Below are 24,335 nucleotides of genomic sequence, written 5' to 3'. Positions count from 1 at the left end.
AATATACCTTGGCCTAGACTTAAGGAAATTTTTTAACAGGAATAAGGCATTAAAAACAGGGAGTAAAGAGTAAATTAAAGGATTTTTTTTTTGAAAAATCCTTAAGATTAGAGAGAATATCATATAGAGTATAGAAGATATCTATCCTTTTGACCCTACAAATTCCTATTAATGGATTTCCCATGCCCTCTTAGTTTTCTTTATTATCATATAGTTTTAGTAGAGCTCTTCCTTTAATCTAGTTGTGAGACAGGTCTATGTCAAAAAGAATATTACAAGAGAGTGAGCTACTTTGATGAATTAAGAACTCCTAGCGCATATAAATAATAGCGTAATACAGCATAATAGCTATCTGTACCCATCATTTGTACCATTACCACTATTAACTTAAACACTGAATAATATTTGAGATAATACTTTATTCTGTGATGTCAGGAGAATGTGACCATTTACATGTATAAAAGTATTTTTGTTTTCTTCCATTTTGAGTGGTCTTCATGTTTCTCTTTGTTTTCCAAAAGTGGTTTTCTTTATGTTTAGTAGTTATTTCTAATTATCATTTGATTTTTTTGGTGTGATTCATGAAACCTTAGTAATATAGTTCTTATTAGAAAATATGGCAAATTACTTTTATTTGTGTCCCAATTTTAATTATTGTTTAATTACTTGAAACATGATTACTAGGTTAAGGGCATTTTAACCCCCAAAGAACTAGATAATGAAATTGGATTTACTAATACATAAATAATCATATTTCCTAATTATATATTCTTCATAGATATCCTTATTGTCACTCTAAGCAGTTTTCAGATCACTTGCTAAAAAGAAGATAGAATATAAGCTATAGGCAAAACTCTAATGTGGTGGTTTAGAAGGAAAAAGACCCTGACCTTTGGTTACTACTGCTGTTTGCTACCTTTATGACCTCATTGGTAATAGCAGTGTATTTAAATAGTAAAATCAGACATTTTCTGCTTTTTGTGGAGTCTTCTGAAAATTTTTTTTCTTTTATTAGCTAATTAGGTTTTTCCCTTAAGCAGAATATATGTATTAAACTTACATGTAGGAACCAGCCCATTTGTAAATGGGTAGATAGCCCAAATGGCATGTATCTGGGTTCTTGAAAACAGTGGCAGTAAAAAAATCTGACCTGAGGAACCATCAGTCAACAACAAGCATTTGTTAAGTGCCTGCTGTGTGCCAGGCATTGTGTCCTGGGTGCTGAAAAGACAAAAATAAATTATATTATTATGTTACAGTCCCTGCCTCACATTTTTGTCGTTATCTTTTTTTTTTTTAACATTCTTTGTATTTCCAAATATATCTATCTTACCTCTTCTACTCATGGAATGATCCCTTGGAACAAAAAAAAAAATGGAAAAACATAAAAGAGAAGATTTTGAAAAAGGAGTTTATCAAAAGCAATCAACAATATATTCAGTGTTCCTCATCCCTTTTGGTCATTGTAATTACTCAGTATTCATTTTTATTGTTGTTTGTTCTGTTATTGTAGTCATTGTGTATATTATTTTTCTGGTTGCACTTACTTTACTTTGCATCTGTTCATTTGTGTCCAATGCCTTAGAGACCTTTCTGTAAGTCTGTTAAGATGATGTAGCTATTCATTTTTTTGTCCCTGCTACATGACTAGCCCACAACCTATAAGTTTTTTTCAGCCTATGAAATCTTAACATTCCAGATTTTTTTTAAAAAGTCTTTAAATGTTTTTCATATATCATTTGGGCTATTTGTTCCCTCTCTGATTTTGGACAATTTATGTATGATGTGCCCTGTGAAAATGATCCTTAAAGATATTTCCCAGGCCTAGATCCTATTGGTTTAATAACAGCTTCCTTCTCTGAGGTTTAGTATAGGAAGAATAGTGAAAATATGAAAGGATATAACTTTTACTGAATCTAGAATCTCAGTTTTTAGATTGCACTCTTTTTATAATTTTTATTTAATAACTCTTGAGAGTTATAGTTGTATAGCTATAATACTCCAGAGATCTCACTGATTTTACGTATTTAGTGTACCTAAATTTATGCTGAGACAGTAATTTAGGTGTAGAATAATTGGATTTCTTATAATATGCTATCACTCTTTGGTTCTTCTACCTTGAGAAGTTTTAAAATGTTATCTTGTGTAAGAATAGTATAATCAGTTAAATGTATGGTATTCATTTTCTTAGGTTCTGGTGACATTGATGAAAAAATCAGAAAAAAACCCAAAGCCTTTACATGAACTAAATGTGTTACACCTTGGAGTGGAAGCCAGAGTTAAAACCCATGACATGACTGCTAAGATGTATCTAAAAAAAATTAATATGAAATGTCATGATTTCACAGGTAAGTGTAAAATGTAAGTTTAATGAAAGATCTTTATAGCAGAAAGAGGTCTTTGTTCTTTCTCATTATCATGCTAAGGGACTACAGGGTGGTATTCTAAAACATTTCATGTAACAGTTTTTAGTAAATAAAATTTTGTTTTCACTAGGGTGCTCATTGTTTTAACAGAAAATTTTGTTAATTTCTTTAAAAGCATAATTATAATAAATGAAATGGAGACTGTCACCTGTTTTATAAGTTCACATTTTTGTATATTAGGGTTTTTTTAAAATGGAGCAGTTGCTGTATTATGTCTTAACAATGAAGTTTTAGAACAGTTGTCATTGGGTACTGTTTTAAAATGTGGCTTTCAAGTATGTCGATTTTTCAGGCAACTCTGTCTTTCTTACAGATTCTAAAGGAGAACCTCTTTATATCATTAGCTCTTGTAATGTAACTGATGAAGCACTTCTAAAAATGGAATTCATAAAGGTATTGTTATTTGTTTTCTAGAATTCTTTATTATTTGTATGTCTGGAATAATGTTATTTATTTTGAATTTTTTTCCTCTTCTCCTTTACTTGATATTTCCAAAAAATCTATAATGTATGATTATGGAAAATTATTTATACTTGTCCTGGTCTGCTGCCACCTGTGGAAACTTCCATTCATGTTTAAGACTTTCACTTCCATTTACTAGAGATTTAGAATCAAATAGAAGTTTAGGTGCATTTAGTGTAGTCTAGATTTCTTTATGTCACTCCTTTTAGTTATTTCTGTTCTTCCTACAAATCTACTGTTAAAGTGAAACTTCATCAGACACATAGACCAAGACAGAGAGTAAGAAGAAATTTAATTGCAAGTAGTTGACTAGCTAGAAGCCATTAGTACAAACTATCATAGAATGGTAGGATCATAGAGTTAGAGCTGAAAAGGCTCTTTAAAAGGTCCATAACCCCTCTCCCCTCATTTTACAGATAAGGAAACTGAAAAGCAGTTAAGGCTTGCCCAGGGTCACACAGCTAGTAAGTTTCTGAGGTAGGATTTATACCCAGGCTTTTATGACACTAAGCCCAATGCTCAATCTACTACCCACCTAACTGCTTATTAACTGTGCATCAGTATTGTTTTTTGGTTGATATTTACCTGGTTGCCTTGTCATCTCTATCCCTGCCTGGCACCACAAATCCAGTCAGTTACAGATCTATCCTGACAAACCCTGAATCATCTTTCCCTTCCTCTCTATTTATGTTGTCACCCTCCAAGTGAAGGCCTAAGTTCTCATCTAGGATACTATAACCTTTTAACTGATCTCCTTGTTCCTAATATTTTCTCCCCCAAATGTAGCCTTTACATAACTGTTAAGACAGTCTTGTCAAAGCAAGGTCCAACTATGTGACTACCCTGTTAAATTTTTTTTTGTTACATAATCAAAGTATTAGAAGTAAAAGACCCTTTAGAGGTTTTATTTTTGTTTCTGCTTTTGTTTTTGTTTATAGTTCAGCACTCTTATTTTACAAGTAAGGAATCTGAAATTTTGAGAAGTTTAGTCGCTTGCATATAGCAAGTTAGTAGCAGGGACTGAACTGTAAGCCAGGTGTGATGATTCTAAATCCAGAGCTTTTTTGGTTCTCCTAAACTAAGGGATAAAAGAATGAACTCCTCATCCTGTCATCAAAGAGCCAAAACCCTTTTCAGTCTGACTCCACCCTACATTTCTGGTCTTATTTTATACTATTCTCTTCAGTACTGTATTCCAGCCAGACTGAACTGAACTCTTGCTGTTTCCCAGTCCTGTACCACCACTGTGTGTTTACCTGGAAGCTGCCATGTCCAGGCTTTCACATCTCTGCTTCCTGAAATTCTTCTCTGCTTTAAGACCTAGTTTGGGTTCTGCCTCATCCATGAAGTTTTCTATGATCAGCACCTTGTATCTTTTCCCTGCTTCCCCCTCCCCCTAATAAAAGTTCTTTTTTCTTTATGTTTTCCTTATATTTCTATGTATTATTCAAATTTTGCCCATATAGTTTCCTTTGTATCGTGTTTTAGCAAGGATCATATATTTTGAGCTGGGAGGAACCTTTGAGGTAATCTTGTTTTGTCAAAGCTTCTTCCCTTTGCCATGCTAAATTGACAGTTTCTTGAGGACAGTGACTGATTTTTCATCTTTGTCTTATAGGGCCTAGAACAGGCTTTATAAAGGTGGAGCATATATAACCTCATTGCTTTAAATTAAGGGAGCTAAAAGGGAGATAGAAATACAACAACAAGGGATGAGAAGGCAAAGATTGTTACATTGGAGTTAAAAGACTGAGTCCTGACTAGTTCAAAGTCTTATTTCTCAGCTGGTGGCAAGCAGCCTTTGGGTTTAAATTATTTATAGCCGTGATACTACTATGTGACCTTGATCAAGTCACTTATCTGAGACTCAGTTTCATTATCTGTAAAATGAGACAATCTAGATGACTTCAAAGTCTGTTCCAACTCAGGCTATTGAATTCTTTTCATTTTAACCTTTCATCTTTTTTAGCAGTGCCAAAAAATATACTACAAGAAATCTTTTCCAGTAGCAACACTTGCTTTTAAAAGCAGAAACAATAATTATATACAGAGAACCATTTTTCCCCTTACATTTTCTTTTCATAATACAGCAGAGGAAATGCGTGGGGAGAAAATAATCAAGTAAGTGTGGTACATTTAGAATATGCTTTCTTAAATTTTGCCATACATTCAAAGTGCTATATTGTGTGGAAACATTTTTATACTGTGGATATAAATTTACTGAGCTTTATTAAAAATGTGAAGGGTTTGGAAATTAAGTTTATAACCCTATAAATAAATCAAGAAACTAAATTGAGTGTGTATATTTTTAATGTTTGTATTCGAGTGTTCTAATCTTATTTTACTTACAGGCAGACAGTGATGGACCAGAATTTAAAACTGTTCATAATAATACCAAACAAACAGTAAAGGTAATTACTTTATGATTCATTCTCAGGAGTTAAATCTGGGGGTAATCATCTAATCTATTTCCAGTAGCTTCCTTGGATTTTGAGAGTTTTAATATCAACATAAGTATAGCACAATAGTAGCAGTCTTTCTGGTAGCTATATAAAATCGAAATAAAGGTCTCATAGGAAGAAAACTTAATTTCCCAGAAGGATTAATTTGCTTCACTGAGTTCAATTGTGAATTGACTCAGTGCTTGTTGAGCAAATAAATAATATATTCCCTAAGAAGTGCCTTCTAAAATCTTAGGCAACTACATTTTTTGGCTCAATATGATGTTGGCTAAAATTTTTGGTTAGCGTTAATGTAGGAATTCTGTATAGGAATATTCTTTTAAATAGATGACAATTTCTCATAACTTTAGATTCAGAGTGAATTTTAGTGTGTAAAAGATTTTAGCCTCCTGAAATGGAATACATTGCCTACAATGTATTTCAGCGTTCAGTGCAGTTTTTTTCTGAAATGTGATCTGATGTCTTATCAAAGTGCCTACATCTTTGAGTAAACTAATAGGTTTGTGAAGCTTTGAAAACCAGTTAGAGATAAAAAAAATTACGCTTATGCTGAGTAAGAATAGATGTGAAGATAACTTTCTCTAATCCCCCCTGGTATTTTGAGGTATTTTGTATGATTAACCTGAGCAAAAGTTTTTGTTTCTGTTTTTTGTGATTTTTAAAATTAGTCTCTTCTATTGTTTCTTGACTTAGGTGTCATTTTCATCATTAGATTTAGTCCTCCATTTGGAATCTTTGCTATCCATCATGGACTTTATGTCATCAGCTGTTCCATCCCATGGTCTTCCCTCTAATCAGAAGGGATATGAGCTGAAACTGCCAATAGAGGAACCTAAAAGCACCACTGTCAAAGCTGGTATTTATTTTGTCAATAACTTTTAATCAAAATGGGAATAGTCATTAAAAAAAAAAACTGATGTTGTAATTTGCAAAAGAAAATGAGTATACAAATCTTACAAGTTTACGTCTACGAAGGCAGACTGGGTCATCTATAAAAGAAAAAGCAAATGTATTACTTACTTTGATAATAAGGTACTTTAGTGAGTGGTTTTCAGTCACCATCAAGTTGTCACCCTGTAATCCTCATTCTCACCCCCATATCTGATCAGTGGTCAAGTCCTGTCACTCTTCGTCTTTAACATCTCTGGTAGAAACCCTCTTCTTTGCTGTGGCACTATCACTACCTTAGTTCAAACCCTCATCACCTCAGGCATGGAAAGTATCCTGCTGGTAGGTCTCCCTTTATCAAGTCTCTCCCCACTCTACTCCATTCTCTATTTAGCTGTCATATTGATCTTCCTAAAGCACAGATCTGGGCTCATTACCTCCCATTCATTGAACTCTATTGACTCCCTGTTACCTTCAGGATCAAATAAAAAAATCCTCTGTTTGGCTTTTATCTTTTTATACCTTCCACCCCTTCACATATTCTGTAATCCAGTGACACTAGCCTCCCTTACTCTTCTTTGTGCAAGACATTCATTCTGTTTTGTGACTGAGCATTTTCACTTGCTATCTCCCATATCTAGAAACTCTCTCCCTCCTCATTTCTTCCTCCTAGCTTCTGTGGCTTCCTTCAAGTCTTTTCCTTCAAAGTCCCATCTTCTGCAAGAATCCTTTCTCAGTCCTCATTAATTTTAGTGACTTCTCTCTGAGGTTACCTGCAGTTTTTTGTCTTGTTTGTCTATAATCATTTACATGTTGTCTCGCCCTTTATATTGTGGCTCCTTGAGAACATATGCTATCTTTTACCTTTCTTTTTATCTCTAGCACTTAGCACAGTGCCTGGTACATAGGAGACGCTTAATGAATGCTATTTGACCAAATGTATAGAGGGATTGAAGGAGGAGATAAATCAAAAATGATTTTAGTCCCCAGGACTCATTATTTCCTTCATGCAATATTCAGTCATCATTTCTTAGGTGCCTACTATGTTCAGTTGTGTTGGATACTGGAGGAGATACAAAGAAGAACACAACAGTCCTAAATAGGTGAACTATCTAATAGGAATAAGCCAGAATGAAAATTAAAATATAAGTACATAAGAATATAGACAGTGTGATGTAGTAGCATCAGGGAGGTGAAATACCCCTTGATTTTGGAGTCAGAGGGTAGAATTCAAGTCTTGGCACTGACAACTTACTAGCTGTGTGATTTTGGGCAAGACCAGTGGTGGGATTCAGCCGGTTCGGCAGAACTGTTACTTAATTGTAGGTTGAGTTCCACTAACCAGTTGTTAGTTGGGTGGGACCTGGGCCTGCCATGTCAGCAGCGGGGGTGGCGCCTCGGCTCTGTTCCATGGAGAACCGCTTGTTAATTCATTTGAATCTCACCACTGGGCAAGACCCAGAAAAATGTAATCTTAGGGGGAAATAATTTTTTTTGTCCTTAAGACCTGGTAGATAGTAGACACTTCACAAAAATTTGTTGAATTGCTTTGAAGCCACCTAACCTTTCTGAAGCTTAATGAAGTGGGAATAATAATGATACGAATACCACCACATAGGGCTGTTGTGAGGAAGCACTTTGCAGATCTTAAAATGCTATGTAAATGCGACTTTTGTTATTTGTAGTTGGTTTTCCTCTTCATTCAGAGCTTTCCTTCTTAGTTTAACCTAATATTTAAACATTAATTTCAATTCAGCTAAAATTAAGTGCTTAATTAGGAATTGCTTTTGCTTTCGTTATGTTAAAAGTACTGGAGATAGACAAAAATGAAACTGGTCCTGACCTCAAGGACCTTATTTTCATTTCGCTGTTTTGATTATTCATGGTACTTAAAGTACTTATTATTCCATTTAGTTTGAGATTGCATTTCTTTATCACATCATAATTATAATTTGCTAATCTTGATGTTTCTGTAACTTTTCAGTATCCGACATTTCCCATCAAGATGTTTTTGATCTGAAAGTCACTGCAGAACTGAACGCTTTTAATATTTTTGTCTGTGATCAGAAGTGTAACATTGCAGATATTAGAGTACAAGGCAAGTAATTATACCAGTCACCTTACTTTGATCTGTGATAGTCTTCTAGTTTTAAAAATGTATGTAAGAAGTTTTATTTTGAAATCTGATGGCTATTACTTTCCTTTTAAGTTAACAGTATGGTAGATGTGTTGTGAGTAGTTAATAAATTACTTTAAAAATTTTTTCACGTATATGCATTGTAATTTTAGAAATAGATTTGATTAGGGTGACAAGTAATATGAGAATTTTTTCCTAGTTATTTCACATCGTTTTTAAGTGAAGCAATGAAGTTATTCTTACAGATATTCTAGTTACATTTTTAAGACTGACAAATATAATTTTAAAACAACTTGTGCCATTTTTAGAGCTTACAAATTGTCAGCAGTGGTCATGATATTATCTTCATTCCTTTTTGAGACATCTTGAATTGGAACAGAAGTCATATTCAATACAAAACACAACTTCCAAAAATTGTATATTGTTAGTGTGTGTCAAGAGTCTGAAAGGATTTCTAAAGCCTTACTGATGGCTCTGATAGAGACCATCATTTAATGATAATATCTACATATTTTTGAATATAACCATTCGCATGTATTATTTGTATTAAGCAATTTGAGAGGTAGTTTGTTTTTTGTAAAAATAGATAGGACTGATTTACTGCTTCATAAATATAAAAACTATTAATAGTTTTATAGTTTGTGAAGATGATCATATTTTTCAATATGTATGTTTTTTTTTACTCTGTCCAGGAAGTTGTAGATCATCTTTATAAGAATTCTTTTTCAGAGACCTGTCTGATGATATCCTTGTTGTAGGCTTAGTACAGAGTCAGAGAAAATAAGTATAGCTAAAGAGAACATCTCTTGATTGAAATCTCTGTAAGTCAACTATAGCTTGTATATAGCCTAATAGATATTTGAATGTCTATCAAGTGTAACAGTCTGCTGAAGTAATCACATACTTAGGATATTTTTGGATATTTAAATTAAGATTTATGAGCATAGTTGTCTTTTGTAATTTGATGGCTCTTACTTTGACTCTAATCTTTAATTTATCACTGTGGTTTGAAGGCTCTGTAGCTGTTTTAAATTCAGGTGGTGCTACTTCTACTATGTTAAGCAATCAAGAGAGATTTTCTGGTTTTGGATAAGGATTTTTAATTATTAAGAGTATAATGACAAAAAAATGTCAGTGACTACATAAAAGTTTTCATGGGGCCATAGATCTGAGCTCATGCTTAGAAAGGACCTTGAAGGCCCTCTTGATGAGTTCTTTCGTTTTATAGATGAAGACCCCCTCAGGACAATTAAGTGGTTTAACTGTAGTGACGCAGGGAGTAAATGTCAGAGACAGGATTTTAATGGAGGCCCTCGAACTTTAGAAATAGCATTTTTCCACCCACAGTACTACACTGCATTCCCTGATATGATAAAATAAATCTTTAATAGTAGACTGGCTAATGTTCAGTATTCATCCTAATGGAACATGCAAGGAAATGTTTATTTTCAGTTGGAAGTAATTTAAAATTATGAGGTCCATTATGAAAGCCATTCAGCGAGTTTTCCCTAGTGTTTAGTTTTCGTTGAACATTAGCCACCTCCTTAGGCTAGTATTAAAAACATTAATTCTTCATTATCTGTAATAGATCCATCAATCAGTAGACCCTTTTATTAGGGGCACTATCCCTGTTGTCCTGTCTATATGCTGGGCACTGTGCCAAGCACTGGGGATACAAAAAGAAGCAAAAGACAGCCCTTGCCTTCTAGGAACTTACAATCTAATGGAACAAGTCTCTATCACATTTTTAATCTGATTGTCTTCAGCATTCTAGAGATACTTGCTAACATATTTCACATATCTATTTAAAATGTTAAATTTTAATTTGAAGATATTCTTTCACCTTAGTGGTAGTAGTATCTATAATTATGATTACTTAAATTTAGTTCATTAAAAAAAATCGTTCTCCCTACAAAGAGGGAGAATGCTCTATCTCTTAACAGGATACTACTTTACTTAAATATTGTTAGATTTACTTTGTGTTGGACTTCAAAGTAAGTGAGAGAACTAATTGTTTCCAACAGGAATGGATGTATCTGTTTCTGTGCAGTCGAAGGAGACAGAAGTTTTTGCCAGGCTCAGAGATATCATAGTTACAAATGCTGATCCAGTGTCCATTCACAAAAAGGTGATTTTTTTAAAAAATATAAATTTCAAGATTAGAATTTATTCTTTGTAATTTCGATTAGGGAAACAACTTAATAAGAAACAATATATGAAAGCAACCTATGACCAGGTAAATAACTGAAATGTTCCATAGGTAGAAAGAACTATTTAACAGTTTTATTTTTAAAAAGTCATTTGGGAGATATAGCCATATGTATTATGTATGGGCAGCTATGTGGCACAGTGGATAGAGTGCCAGGCCTGAAATGAGGAAGAATAATCTTCCTGAGTTCCAATCTGGCCTCAGATACTTGCAAGATGTGTAACTCTGGACAGGTCACTTTACTGTGTTTGCCTAAGTTTCCTCATCTGTAAAATGAGCTAGAGAAGAAAATGGTAAACCATGCCAGTATCTTTACCAAGAAAACCCCAAATGGGGCCATGAAGAGTCAGATATGACTGAAAAATGACTGACCAACAACAAAATGTCAGTATGTATCTGTAAACACCAGTCTGTTTGCCTTCATCTTTACAGATGATGAAACCAAGTCTCAGGGCAATTAAATAGTTTGACCATGGTGACACAGAGAGTAAGTGTCAGAGGTGAAGTTTGAATTGAGGCCCTTGTATGTTAGAGTTGACGCTTTCCCTCCACAGTACTGCCACTGCCTCCCTCACATGATATAAATAAATCCTTAACAGTGGGCTGGCTGATGTAACATGTAGTGAACAGTGTGCATGCATATGTATGTGTATGTCCTAAGTGACACATTTTTTTCCTCTCTCTTTTCTCTATTTTTATTAATATCTTGATTAAAAATAAAATGTTAGTTGTCTCATTTGTCTGCTATCTTCTCCTGATTTATAAAATTTGCTGTTACACGAGGAAAAAGCTCACAAGACTAAACTGACATGATAACACAATTAATGTCATACTTCCAGGCTGTCTCTATAGTGGGAGAAGAAGTCTTTAGGTTCCAAATGACTCTCTATCCAGATGCCACAGAGGGGAAAGCCTATACTGATATGTCTAAAGTAGATGGTAAACTAAGTCTTAAAGTGGGCTGCATCCAAATTGTTTATCTTCATAAATTCTTCATGTCTCTTCTGGTAAGTTTCTTTTCAATTCACAATATATTTTTAGGGGGAGAAGGTACCTAAACAACTTTTAAAAGCAGGTTTGATCCCGTGGTAGTCAAAAATGACCCATATTTAACATTACCAAGCCCCAGTTATGAAGCATTCCGGTTATCATTGCCCTAAACATCTCTGTAAAAAAATAAGTTGTAGAGCTTGTGCCATTCTACATAGGCAGAGGAAGTGTCCTTATTTGGAGTTCCTTATAGTTAGGAAATCTCAGTTCTGGTTTAAACAAAGAGACAAATATCTAAGAGACCTTTTCCTTGGCATATTGCAGTTATTGGCAGCTAATAGACACTAGAATTAGTGAATTGTTATTCTAACTTTGGTCCATGAATTTCTGTAAGAACTGAAGTTTTTTATTTTACATATTGCTTTTTGGGGAAGTCTGTTTAGTTTCTAATAATTACCTCCTTTCTCCTTAAAGATAACTAACTGCCTTTATTTTTTTCATTGAAATTTAAGTGAAAGGAACATATAAAATTTTCTTACTTTCTATCTTAAATTCACCAAAGGTGCCTCCTTTGTGTGAGGCATTTTACCAGGCATTTTACTGGTGATAAACAGCTTGTTTTCAAGGAACTTTTGTAATTCCATGTGGAGTTGACCAATGCATATTAGTACCTACCTCATCAACAACTTAAAGTATGGGGAGGGACAACTTCCATAACTGTTTTTAAAAAAATCTTTAGTTATAAGGTGCTAAAGCCACTTTTCCTGAGTAGGCTTTGTTTCCTTCTCTGTTCTTTGCCTTTTTTCATTTTGATTTTTTTTTTTAAATCACCAAATTCATCAGTGGCTAATATTTGTTTTTGATATTATGCACATTGTTTATTTCTTCACTTTTTGTACAATATACTTATTTTTCACTCTCCAAGTTAATTCTCTCTTCCAACAGAGCTTCCTCAACAATTTCCAGAAAGCTAAAGAGGCCGTGAGTACTGCCACAGCCCAGGCTGCAGAGAAGGCTGCTTCCAGTGTGAAAGATTTTGCTCAAAAGAGTTTCCGTCTTTCCATGGACATCAATCTGAAAGCACCAGTTATTATTGTCCCTCAGTCTTCAGTATCCTCTAATGCTGTTTTAGCAGATTTAGGTTTAATCAAAGTTGAAAACACATTTAACTTGGTCCCTGTGGAGCCATGTCCTCTTCCTCCAGTCATTGACAAAATGGATATACAACTCACTCAGTTGAAGTTATCAAGGTATAAATACAATTTTTCCCCATGTAATTGAATTATATGTTACTTGGTGAAATGTAATATAAAATTTTATTTGGGTAAAATATTGCAGCAATTTATCCTTTTTTGTCTTACCACAGAATCATTTGCTGTGCTTTAATAACTTTCTTGTCATTGTATTTTGTCAAATTAATTGCATTCTTCAAACATTTAATATATATTGATACTTGCTGCGGGAGGTAGGACACATAAGATATAATTCTTTACCTCATAGAATTTGCAGTATGGTAGACGGAATTAGACATCAATACTTCAGGGTCTCTGATTTCATTGGTTGGGTACTCCTTCTCCTGGTAGAGATTAGAACCTCTTTATGACTTAATCTTTAAGAGTTGCTGTGGCTAAAAAATTCATCATATTATGGCCAATGACATACAGTCTACCAAGGAATTCTAGTCACTTTCCACCTTTATGTAGGGCCTACTGGGCATAGCTTTGGAGAACCTAGTGTCACTTCTGTTCCACACTGTAGCAAGGAATAGGTCATGATCACAAATACATATAGGACAAAATAGAGTGGGAAAGAACATAAAAGGTGGAAAAAGCTATAGCAATTCAAGAGTTTCTAGAATTTGCAACCATGTTTTTCCAGTGTATGAAACTTGTCCATTAAAGTAACAACTTTATTAGAAATCACTAAAAATAATAAAAAAAATAGTTGTGCCCACTATACTGGGTCAGTTAGAAGACAACTCTCAGTCAGCATCAGTCCAAAGAATTATACAAATGTTACGGAGAAACTTGATTCAGTGATTGTGCCTACAAGGTTATTTAGTCACAGGGTTGTAGGTTTAGAACTGGAAAGGACCTTAGAGGTCATTTAGTTAAACTTTCTCATTGTATAGATGAGGAAACTGAGACTTGCTTACTGAGCAAATAAGAAGAGCCAGAATGTGAATGTTTTTCCTTTGATCCAAACTACCATTTTTCTACAGTGTCTACCCCAAATTAATGAGTTCTCTGCTTATTTTAGCCTTTCAGGCCACTGAACACTCCACAGAATTGGTCTCAATTTTAGTCCTTTTTTTAAAAGGAAAACTGATCTTAGTTTAATTTTGCTGTTTTAGATAGCTTTTGATGATAGTATATTAACCAACAATGAGTTAACATGGGTCCCTTAAAAGAGTTTTAATTTCTTGTTTCCAATCCTTTTATATTGAGAATATATTCTAAAAATGGCTAGAGTATTGCTTAAAACAGATTAGTTTGTTAGCTCTGTGGAATGGTATGAACACTTTTGTTTGGGCAGTTGGACAGGTTAAGAAGAAGGCTAGGTTAAAATAAAAATGTGATGCCAGTTACTGCTGCACCATAACTAACAGCAGCAAGACAGGTAATGTAGCATTACTTACTGTACATGACAAGTCTTTAAAATTGGATATATTTTTCCTTCTAGTTTGATGATGTTTCTAGTATACTGTTCATGGAGTAGATTGTGAATTAGCTTTCTCTGTCTGGTTTCAGCAGTATTTTTCTACACTGATCGCATCTTGTTCTATGACATGGCTTCCTTTTCCAAGTCGTATACATTGATGAAGATAAAAAACCTAGTGCCCATGTCTTAGGATATTTGTGGTTGGGGAACCTAAATTAATGTTAACATGGTTGTTGAAAAATAAGGCTAGTCAACTTGTAGAGTCAAAAAACTTTTCATAAACTCTTTCCATGTGACGATAAGTAGGCTATAAGAATACAAATGTTAATCTCTGTTCGTGAACAAGTAATAGTAAAATTGTTGCCCACTATAATAAATTTCATGTAGCTGTTTCGTACTTCTAAATATTTTGTTCTCTTATCAGAACTATTTTGCAGGCTGGATGTCCAATACCTGACATTGAAATTTTACAACCAGTGAATATGTGTTGGTCCATCCAACGAAACTTAGCAGCAGAATGGTATACACAAATTCCAGGGATGAAAATAAAAGGAAACCTGAAACCAATGCAGGCGAGTATGGGGAAAAAGCAATATAGACATCAGCACACATAGTTTTGCGTTTATCGTTTTGTAACCCTCACAGTGATATACATCCAAAGTGGTGATGTCTGAAAAGGGCTTAATAAGTTAACTGTAAATGATGGCATATTATTTTTCCATACTTCCCCATTTTCCCTTATTGCAATATATTTAGGTACTGTAATTAAAAAAACAAAGAAGTCTTCTTTAAATACTACTAGATTATCTTGAAAACAATTTGTAATGCCTCTTTGGTTATATTGCTGATCCTTCATTCCCTTTTTCATATATAAACAACTGATAATTTAATAATTTTGTGAATGAAAGATTTATTATTTTATAATTTTGTGGTTCTAATTATCTCTTACATATAAGTTGTTGGTGATTTTTAGATTGCCCTCAGTGAAGAAGATTTAACCATCTTAATGAAAATTTTAATGGAAAATCTTGGAGAGGGATCTTTACAGCCGAGTTCTGTACAACCAGTTCTTCAAGAGGGTCCAAGAGTGAAAGTGGAGAAATCTCAGGATGGTTCTGATCATGTGAAAGGTAAAAAATAAAGATTTTTGCTAAAGTTAATGGGAGAAATTTTTTTTAATTAAGTTTTAAAAAATTTGGTAGCATTGTTTATGTAGTTTCTAATTCATTTTAAGTGCAGTGCACTTTGTTACCAAGAAGAGAAAAAAATTGTACAAATACAGAAAGGAAGAAAGAAAGATCTTAGTCACATCTGTTGAACTGACCAAGAGAGTGTGGAATAAGAAAGTGTCACTTCATTTATCTGGTGTCATTGGGAAAAAATAAGGCATTTTTCCAGATTAGGGGTTATTATGTTTATCATGTGACATTTTCTTATTAATCAAGTTTGATGGAAATCTTTCTAAAATGTATCGTATTCCTGTTTTTTTAATCAGATTGTGTAGAATATAGTTGAACTCTTTCTTCATGGTTCAAGAATTACTTGCAAGAAGGTATTATAGAGCGGGTACTGGACTTGGAGTCAGCAAGATCTGGCTTCAGATCTTTCCTTTAACATAGAACTTTGGGTCCCAGGACAAGTCACTTAACTTTTGTGACCCTTGGTTTCCTTGTTTGTTAAGTTAGGGGGTTGCGCCGGGTGGCCTCTTAGATACCCTCCAGCTCTTTTTTAAAAATTATAAACTTAAAAATTAAACTTAAATATAAACTAAGAAAAGGAGAAAAAAACTTGTCATGTGTACAGCAGAATGTAGGAAAGGATTCAGAATATATAGCAATAACTTTATATTTCAAGAAAGCCTATATATTAAATACTGCATATTATGTTGAAACCTGTCCATCTTTTCTTTGCTTGCTTGTTGGTTTTCTTTTGTCCCTGCTGTACACTTTTTACTTTGTTCTTTTTTCCTCCTTCCTCCCTTCCCCCTGCCCCAGGCTACAATTAAGGGCGGATATGTTTATATGTAGATATTGCCCCCCTGCTTCTGCATTCACCCGATGTATACTGGTTCCGTCTTGGCCCTGCCAGCATCTCTGCAGCACAGCTGGGTCTGGTGTTCCTTGTCAGCAGAGGTTCCCTAGGTCTTCCCCAGCTCAGATGCCCAACTCCCCTTGCTATCCTGGGGGTAAAAGTTCTGTGCCTGAGGCCTAGACAACCTCCCAACCCAGCTAACCCCAGGGCTTGCCACTTATTGTTTAAGGGGTCCCTAATCTGGAGGTGTTTACTCTTCATAGAGATGAAACCTTGTCCTGGGAGAATGTCTGTCCTGCCCCTACTCTTACTGATTTTTACCTCTCTGTGTTCGCTATTTTATCTCTTTTGTGGAGGAAAATCTTGAGAGCTTGAAATTTTCTCACCTACTCTGCCATATTTCCAGAATCCTTACCCCCTCCAGCTCTTAATTTGTGATACTAGGAATGCTCTTAACACGTCTTGCCTCCTCCTTCCATATCCCACCTTCTAACTGGACTCTCTTCTCTTCTGTCTCTACACTCTCTCTTAGTAAGTTCATCAGGCAGATGCCTCACAAATCTTTGTCCAGCCCTAGTTTCTCTCCCTGAGCTTCAGCCCCACATCACTAATTGTTGATCATTTCAAATTAGAAGTCCTAATCCAGCCCTTCCAGAATAGAACTCATTATAATTTTATTCATGTGCATGCATGGCATTCTGTTTCCTGTCTTTGTGCCGTTTCAGTAACCTTCCCCCATGCTTCAGATGCACTCTCTCCTTCCTCACTGTTGCCTCAAAATTCCCTTCTTCTTTCACGCTACAGTTCAAGTACCACTTTCTTCATTAAGTCTTTTTGTCCTCCCCCACCCCAATTGCTAGTGCTTTCTACACTAGACTGTTTTGTGTTCACTTGTATTTTTTTTCTATTTATATTCCTTTTGAATAAACTTACACAGGTTTTTAAAGGTCTGAGAGGAGTTTTATGCTATTAAATTTATATATACTGTTCTTCTCAATTAAAACGTGAGCTCCTTGGGTAGGTTTTCATTCTTTGTACTTGTTTCCCCAGCATCTAGTGTAGTTCATGGCGCATAGTAAACACTTAATAACTTTGAAAGATCTTCAGGGAAAGTAGTTCCATGATTTTGTTCCACGATTCGTTCTGCTGTGTAACAGTTCAGTTTTCTTTATGTTTAACCCCTCAGTACTACAAATTATTGCGTTGTTTTGGTCTGTGTTGCCAAATAAAGAGCAGGCCAATTTGGCTGGATTACAGAGTTTAGGAAGTTGAGTAAATACAATAATGTATAACGATGCCAGAAAGATAGGTTGAGACCACATGGTGAAGGGCTTTAAATGCCAAAAAATAGTTATAGGATATTGTAGAAGTAATAGGAGCTACAGGAATTTAGGAAGTAGGGGAGTGTTGTGGTCCTATTTGCACTTGCCAAAAATCACTTTGCCAATAGTATGGAGGATGGACCGGCTTGGGGAGAGACTTGAGACTGGGAGACAAGTTAGACCATTACAGTAATCAGGAGAGAGGCGATGAGGGCTTGAACTGAGAAAGGGTCAGATATGAGAGATGTTGAGGAGGTAGGAACAACAAGATTTGGCAACTCATTATATGTTTGGTGTGAAGGAGAGTAAGGAATTAAGGAAAGTGCCAGCCAGCATTATAAACTTGGAAGACAGAAAGAATGGTAGTGTTTTTGACAAATATGGGAGAGTTTGGAAGAAGAGTGGAAAGATGAGGCTATTGTAGTAATCTAGGCAGATTGCAATGAATATTGAATGAATGAATGAATCTAATGAATATTAGAGAGATTCTGGTAGAAGTGGTGGGGAAAGTAAATATAAAAAATGTTTTGGTGGTGGGATCAAGAATACCTGGTAACTGTATATAAGTATATATACATATATATTACATACATATACATATATATACATATACACACACACACACATATGTATGTATGTGTGTTGTTGATTTGGTTATGGTTCCACTTAAAGGTGAGAGGATAAACTAGATAATCTCTCGAAATCTTAAAATTGTGTGTGTGTGTGTGTGTGTGTGTGTGTGTGTGTGTATGTATGTATGTCAGTATATATATGAAAGTACCAATACAAAATGCATACTAACAGTTCTTTCAAAATAATACCACCTTCTACTTTCAAATAAAATCTACAAAGTAGGTAAAGCAACCTTTATAACCCCCATGTTACAAATGGAAAAACTGCTTTTAAAAAGATGTTAAAAGACTTGGTCAAGGTCAGCAGAAGTTGTATTTTTGCTCTTTATAGAAAGAGACAGATTTTGTCAGTGCCACTCTGCTGAATTCTAGGTTAATTTGGAAAAGATCCCGTTTTCCATCAAGTCTCTTAACATACAGAACTTTGAAAAATACTCTCGTAATGTAAAGTCAAGTCCCTAATTTTTTCTGTATTTGTAAATAAAAAAATTATGTTTAAAATTTTTTTCAGGTTCAGTATTGCATACCCCTGAACAAGATATGACAGACTTGAAGCCTTCTGACAATCAAAATGTCACTCTCCAATTTGATTTTCACTTTGAGTCTCTTTCACTTGTCCTCTACAACAATGATATAAATCAGGTATACTGTAGTAAAATTTCACAGTAGGAATTGTAGTTAAGAAAAGTGGAATACACGTATACTCCTAAACAGATTCTAACATTGTAAAAACCAAAGAATAATTTCAAAAATAGTATTGGAATAATTGTGCCTTATATATAAAAAGCACTCAGATATTTGTTGAATAAATGAATGAATGAATAGCATTGTGAATACTTAAAAGAAAAACAAACCACTGGGTTTTACAGCAAGTTTCTTTGATAAAGACCTCATTTCTCAAATATATAGAAAACTGAGTCAAATTTTACATTCTGTAATTGATAAATGGTCAAAGGATATGAACAGGCAGTTTTCAGAAGAAGAAATCAAAGTTATCTGTAGTCATATAAAAATGCTTGAGATTACTATTGATTAGAGAAATGAAAATTAAAACAACTCTGAGGTACTACCTATCAGATTAGCTAATATGAGAGAAAAGGAAAATGATAGATTTGAGAAGGATGTGGAAAAATTGGGACACTAACGTACTTTACTGTTGGCAGATTTGTTAACCGATCCAATCTTTTTGGAGAGCAATTTGGAGTTGTGCTCTGAGGGTTATAAACCCACACAAACCCTTTGACTCAGAAATATCTCTACTAGGTCTGTATCCCAAAGAAAAGGCCCTATATGTACAAAAGTAGCTATTGTACCTCTTTTTGTATTTACAAAGAATTGGAAGTTGATGGGGATGCCCATCAATTGGGAAATGGCTGAACAAGTCATGGTATATGATTGTAATAGAATATTACTGTGCTATGAGCAAGATGTTTTCAGAAAAACTTGAGAAAATTTGTATTAACTGATGCAAAATTAAGTGAGCAGAACCAGGAGAACATTGTACACAGTAACAACAATATTGTAAGACTTATCTAATATGAATGACTTAGCTATTCTGATCAATGCAATGATCTAAGACAGTTCTGAAGGGCTTATAATGAAAAATGCTATCCATTTCAGTAGGAAGAACTGATGGAGCCTGAATGCAGATTGAAGCATACTTTTTTAAACTTTGTCTATTTTTTTGGTCTGTGTTTTCTTTTGCGACATGGTACAGGTATAATCTATAATAAAATTGTGGCCTCCTCAATGAGGAGGAAAGGAAGGGAGGGAGATAATTTGGAACTCAAAATTTTAAAATTCAGAGTTAAAGGACATTTTTTAAATGTCCTTTAAATGTTAAAGGACATAATTTTAAATGTCCTTTAAATGTTAAAGGACATAATTGAGAAATATTTAATGAAGTAAATGAAAATCTGTTGACAGTTTCACACATAAACTGGAAGTCTTAATACTAAAAGATAAGAGTACTACCAACAAAATGGTATGTAAAGGCCCAGGGTAGGCAGGGTCATTATGAACTAGGAGTTTCAGTAGGCTCTCATGAAACAGGGGAATTTAAGTTGGGCATTGAAGGTTGAACAGGAATTTAATGGATGGGGAAAAGAGAGAGGAGAGAGGAAGAACATCTTGGCATATGGAATGGTATGAGCAAAAGCACAGAGGTTAGAAATTGCATTGACCAAAAAGGAAACTGTGTGCTTCAGGAGGTGTGATTTCTGGCAAAGATTCATTGTACAGTTGTTTGATATCGTGTCAAGAGTTGTCAAGCCAATTAAGTGTCTCTCATAGAGTTCTGTAATTCTGTGATTCTGTGATATTATTTAATTACCACTCAGTTTTATTATCTTCCTCTTCAAAAATGTGCCATAGGGTTCCACACTTTCATTTCACAGTGACCATTTACGTCTTGGTGAACTCAGGCTACATCTTATGACTTCAGCAGGAAAGATGTTTAAGGATGGTTCATCGAATATCTACCTTAAACTTCAGACTTGTACACTTGATGATCTCAGAGAAGGTGTCGAAAAAGCTACATCAAGGTTTGTTGATGCTATGTTTTGGATGAAATAGATATTTGAGATTGAAAAATGTACAAAAATTTGGCTGAGCATAGTATAGTTATGTTTTTCGTGGAAGATATGAAATAGTAATCCTGATATATGGGACTTTAAAATTTGAGCTGGCAAAATGGATCATTTTATTTTAAAGAAAACTTTAATGATAAAATACGTTAAAACCTTCAGAGTAGAAATAAAGATGATATTGAAATAATTATTTGGGGGAAGGAGATGCTTTGGTACCCAGTGACAGGATTAAGGATTAGAACAGCGATTTCACTGGTCCGGGAAACTCCTGGGTGAGGAAGCTTTTTCTACCAATGCAGGTTGGCATTTTCTCTACACTTTATGTTCTCAAAGAATTTCTCAGTCATTGAGAGGTTAAGTGACTCGGTGGGATCACACAGCTAGTATGTGTCAGAGGTCAAAATTGAACCCAGGCCTTCCTGGCTTTAAAGCTGGGATGCTTCTTTTAATGAACTGTTTCTCTGAATTGTTTGCAAAAACACAATCTGTCTTCCTTAAAATCATCGGGGTTGTACTTCCCTTGCTTAGCTCTTTTTTTTTTTTTTTGATAAACACCTTTATGGTCTCCACAAATAGGAAATGCATGTCATTGGAACTCCTTTCATTATTCTACAGCAACAATGAGAATTTCAAGCAAACTTAAAAGAACCTTTCATTTTAATACCATTCTTAAGCTTTCCCCCAGTTCATAACTAAGAAGCACCTACTTTTGTTTACTTGGGGAAAAAATAGTTAAAAATACCCTGTTTAACTTCGAAATTCATTGAACATATCCTATACGTATATTCTCTCTATATGGGTAACTTTGGATTTAACCAGTCTTTTTTTTTTAATTCTTTTTTTTTTGGAGGGGGGAAGGCAGGGAAATTGAGGTTAAGTGACTTGCCCAAGGTAACACAGCTAGTAAGTGTGTCAAGTGTCTGAGGCTGGATTTGAACTCAGGGCCTCCTGACTGTAGGACCAGTGTTCTATTCACTGTGCTACCTAGCTGCCCCTAACCAGGCTTTTTGAATCAGCTTTTAACCTTCCCCCACTTCTTCCCAGAGTGGGGGACTACTGATGTATATAACAGTAGACTTTTTTGACATGTTGATTAGTTTTGTTGAGCTGTTTTTCTTCCTCTTTTTTTTTAAATTCTGGATTATAAGAAATGGTTTTCTTTGAAAGGGAGCAGGAAAGAACACAGTGAGAAATGTAGAAAGTATAAAAAAAAGATATCAATAAAAGCTTATTTTTTAAAAATAAGTTTGATTGGGCAGCTATGTGGTGAAGTGGATAGAATGCCCAATGTGGAGTCAGGAAGACTCCTCTTCCTGAGTTCAAATCTGGCCTCAGACACTTACTAGCAGTATGACCCTGGGCAACTCATTTTACCCTGTTTGCCTTAGTTTCCTCATCAGTAATATGAGTTATAGAAGGCAAGTCACTCCAGTATCTTTGCCAAGAAAACCCCAAATGGGGTCATAAAGGATCAGACATGACTGGAAAATGACTAAACTGAATTATTTATGATAAATAATTTTTATAAATAAAAAAGACCGGTTTTAGCATCATCTTTTTAGTCTGCAAGTGGTATGCCATTTACATTTGCCATCAACTCTACCTAATGAGCTCTTATCTTATTGGTGACACATTCTTTTCGATCTAATCAAATGTATAGTGTCCAGTTGTGCATAACAAACATTTAGTAAACATTTGTTGAATTGAACTAAATTAAGTTGATTGGTCCTTCAGGTTGTGAAGAAAGATGATGAGATTAAAGCCTTAAAGAAAGTTTTGTTCCTTAAAGTAAGATAATTAAAATAGTCAATAATTGCTTCATAACATGAAGTGATTGGCAGGCCATGTGTTGGCTGATTATTTAACTAGCTTCCATTTCACCCTGATCTGAACTGAATTTTGACAAGTTGAATGAAAGGTGGAAAACTATTCATTTAGAAATATGCTAAAATATTTAATCTTAATATTTTTTCAGGATGATTGACAAGAAGAATGGTCAAGATAAAAGTTCAATGATTGATATAAATTACAAGCAAGACAAAAACGGAAGTCAAATAGATGCTGTTCTTGACAAGCTGTTTGTATGTGCCAGTGTGGAATTTCTAATGACAGTGGCAGATTTTTTTATCAAAGCTATTCCCCAGAGTTCAACAGCTACAACTGAAAAAACCACACATATTTCATTAAGGCAAACTACTTCAGCAAAAATCAAACCAGAGAGAGGTTGGTAGAACTTTTTTCTATCAGAAAAAGGAACAAAAGGAAAATTTTGAGCGTATAGATTAGACTTTAAAATGTGAGCATATCGTTTCAAAAAGATTTACTAATTAGAAACTCCTCAACGAAACTGTATTTTGTAAAGAGTTACAGGAGGGAGATTTCAGGAGATCTGTGTTGGCAAGTCTTAGAGCTCAATAGGCTTCAGTTTTTTCATCTGTAAAGTAAGAGGATCTGGCTAGGCATTTCCAAAGTCTTTCTTCTTTTAGATATCTACATCTGTGGTTTTGGAGTTTTGTTATATCTCAAGAAAATAAAAATCTTTATGTCTCATCAGACTTTTAAAGTCACTCACCAGGTATTGATTTTCCCAGATAAACTGTTTCTGTAGGCCTAGCCATTTCTTTAAATAGCCACAAAAACATTAAAGACTAGAAAACTGTCATCTGCAGTTCATATATTTTTATTCCAAATTTTGTGTATAGTAGACTTAAAAGTCCACAGAAAAATAAAATTAAACAAATATCAACTAATAACATCAATCAGAGATTTTCTTTGTGTCTTTTGCTTTTTTCTCCTCAAATGTTTGAACATACCAGTAATTATATCAGGAACTTGAAAGGAAGATTTTTCAGTGTACTTTAATCTTTCTGTGAATAGTTGGTAACAGTACAATACTCTATTTACATAATAACATTATTGTTATGAGATTCTGTCAACTTTTTTGTGTCTTAGGCATTGTTTCTTCTCATTTTTTTCCTTCAGAAAGTTCCGGGAAGCCAAATATGACTTTAAAGGCAAAGATAACAGATCCAGAAGTGGTATTTGTTGCCAGTTTGGCAAAGGCTGATGCTCCTGCTTTGACAGCATCTTTTAAGTGTGACCTTTTTTTGTCATCTTCCAATCTTGGGCAGAAGATGGTAGCATCTGTAAAAGACCTTAAAGTGTTGGCCTGCCCTTTTCTCAGAGAAAAAGGAGCAAAAAATGTTACTACGGTAAGAATCACTTCTGATTCTAATTTTCAGGTTAGAGAACTGCACAAATGAGTGATTAAAATTATCAGACATATTAATTGTTGTGCTGAGTGGAAATTGAGTATTAGCATGAATCAGTATCATTTTTTTCAACAGTATAAACTTAGGGACTAGGAAAATCTTTTTACTAGCACTTGGCATAATTTTTAACGTGTCATACTCCCCCTAAAAGTTTACTTTATATCACTGTGGAAAACATGACTTTTACTAGTTGTCATAATTGCTGCTCTAGTTACTTGGCATGCTTAATATATAGCTATTTGAAAGGAGAATTAT

General features: G+C 34.4%; 1 protein-coding gene across 1 annotated transcript in view; it reads left to right on the top strand.

Moving 5' to 3' along the window:
* VPS13C (vacuolar protein sorting 13 homolog C) overlaps positions 1–24,335 on the top strand; it is a 185,227-nt gene that overhangs the window by 90,428 nt on the left and 70,464 nt on the right. Inside the window, exons 39-52 of the mRNA XM_036734600.1 lie at positions 2,192–2,348; positions 2,740–2,819; positions 5,240–5,299; positions 6,044–6,206; positions 8,223–8,336; positions 10,400–10,503; positions 11,424–11,591; positions 12,520–12,824; positions 14,660–14,807; positions 15,209–15,365; positions 18,732–18,862; positions 20,594–20,763; positions 22,784–23,031; positions 23,791–24,020. Coding sequence (XP_036590495.1) covers positions 2,192–2,348; positions 2,740–2,819; positions 5,240–5,299; positions 6,044–6,206; positions 8,223–8,336; positions 10,400–10,503; positions 11,424–11,591; positions 12,520–12,824; positions 14,660–14,807; positions 15,209–15,365; positions 18,732–18,862; positions 20,594–20,763; positions 22,784–23,031; positions 23,791–24,020 — 2,235 coding nt within the window. The remainder of the gene's footprint in view (positions 1–2,191; positions 2,349–2,739; positions 2,820–5,239; positions 5,300–6,043; positions 6,207–8,222; positions 8,337–10,399; positions 10,504–11,423; positions 11,592–12,519; positions 12,825–14,659; positions 14,808–15,208; positions 15,366–18,731; positions 18,863–20,593; positions 20,764–22,783; positions 23,032–23,790; positions 24,021–24,335) is intronic.

The sequence above is a fragment of the Trichosurus vulpecula genome, chromosome 8 (assembly GCF_011100635.1).
Source record: "Trichosurus vulpecula isolate mTriVul1 chromosome 8, mTriVul1.pri, whole genome shotgun sequence".
In the NCBI taxonomy this organism is placed as follows: Eukaryota; Metazoa; Chordata; class Mammalia; order Diprotodontia; family Phalangeridae; genus Trichosurus; species Trichosurus vulpecula.
This window is presented reverse-complemented; position numbering and strand designations above follow the sequence as displayed.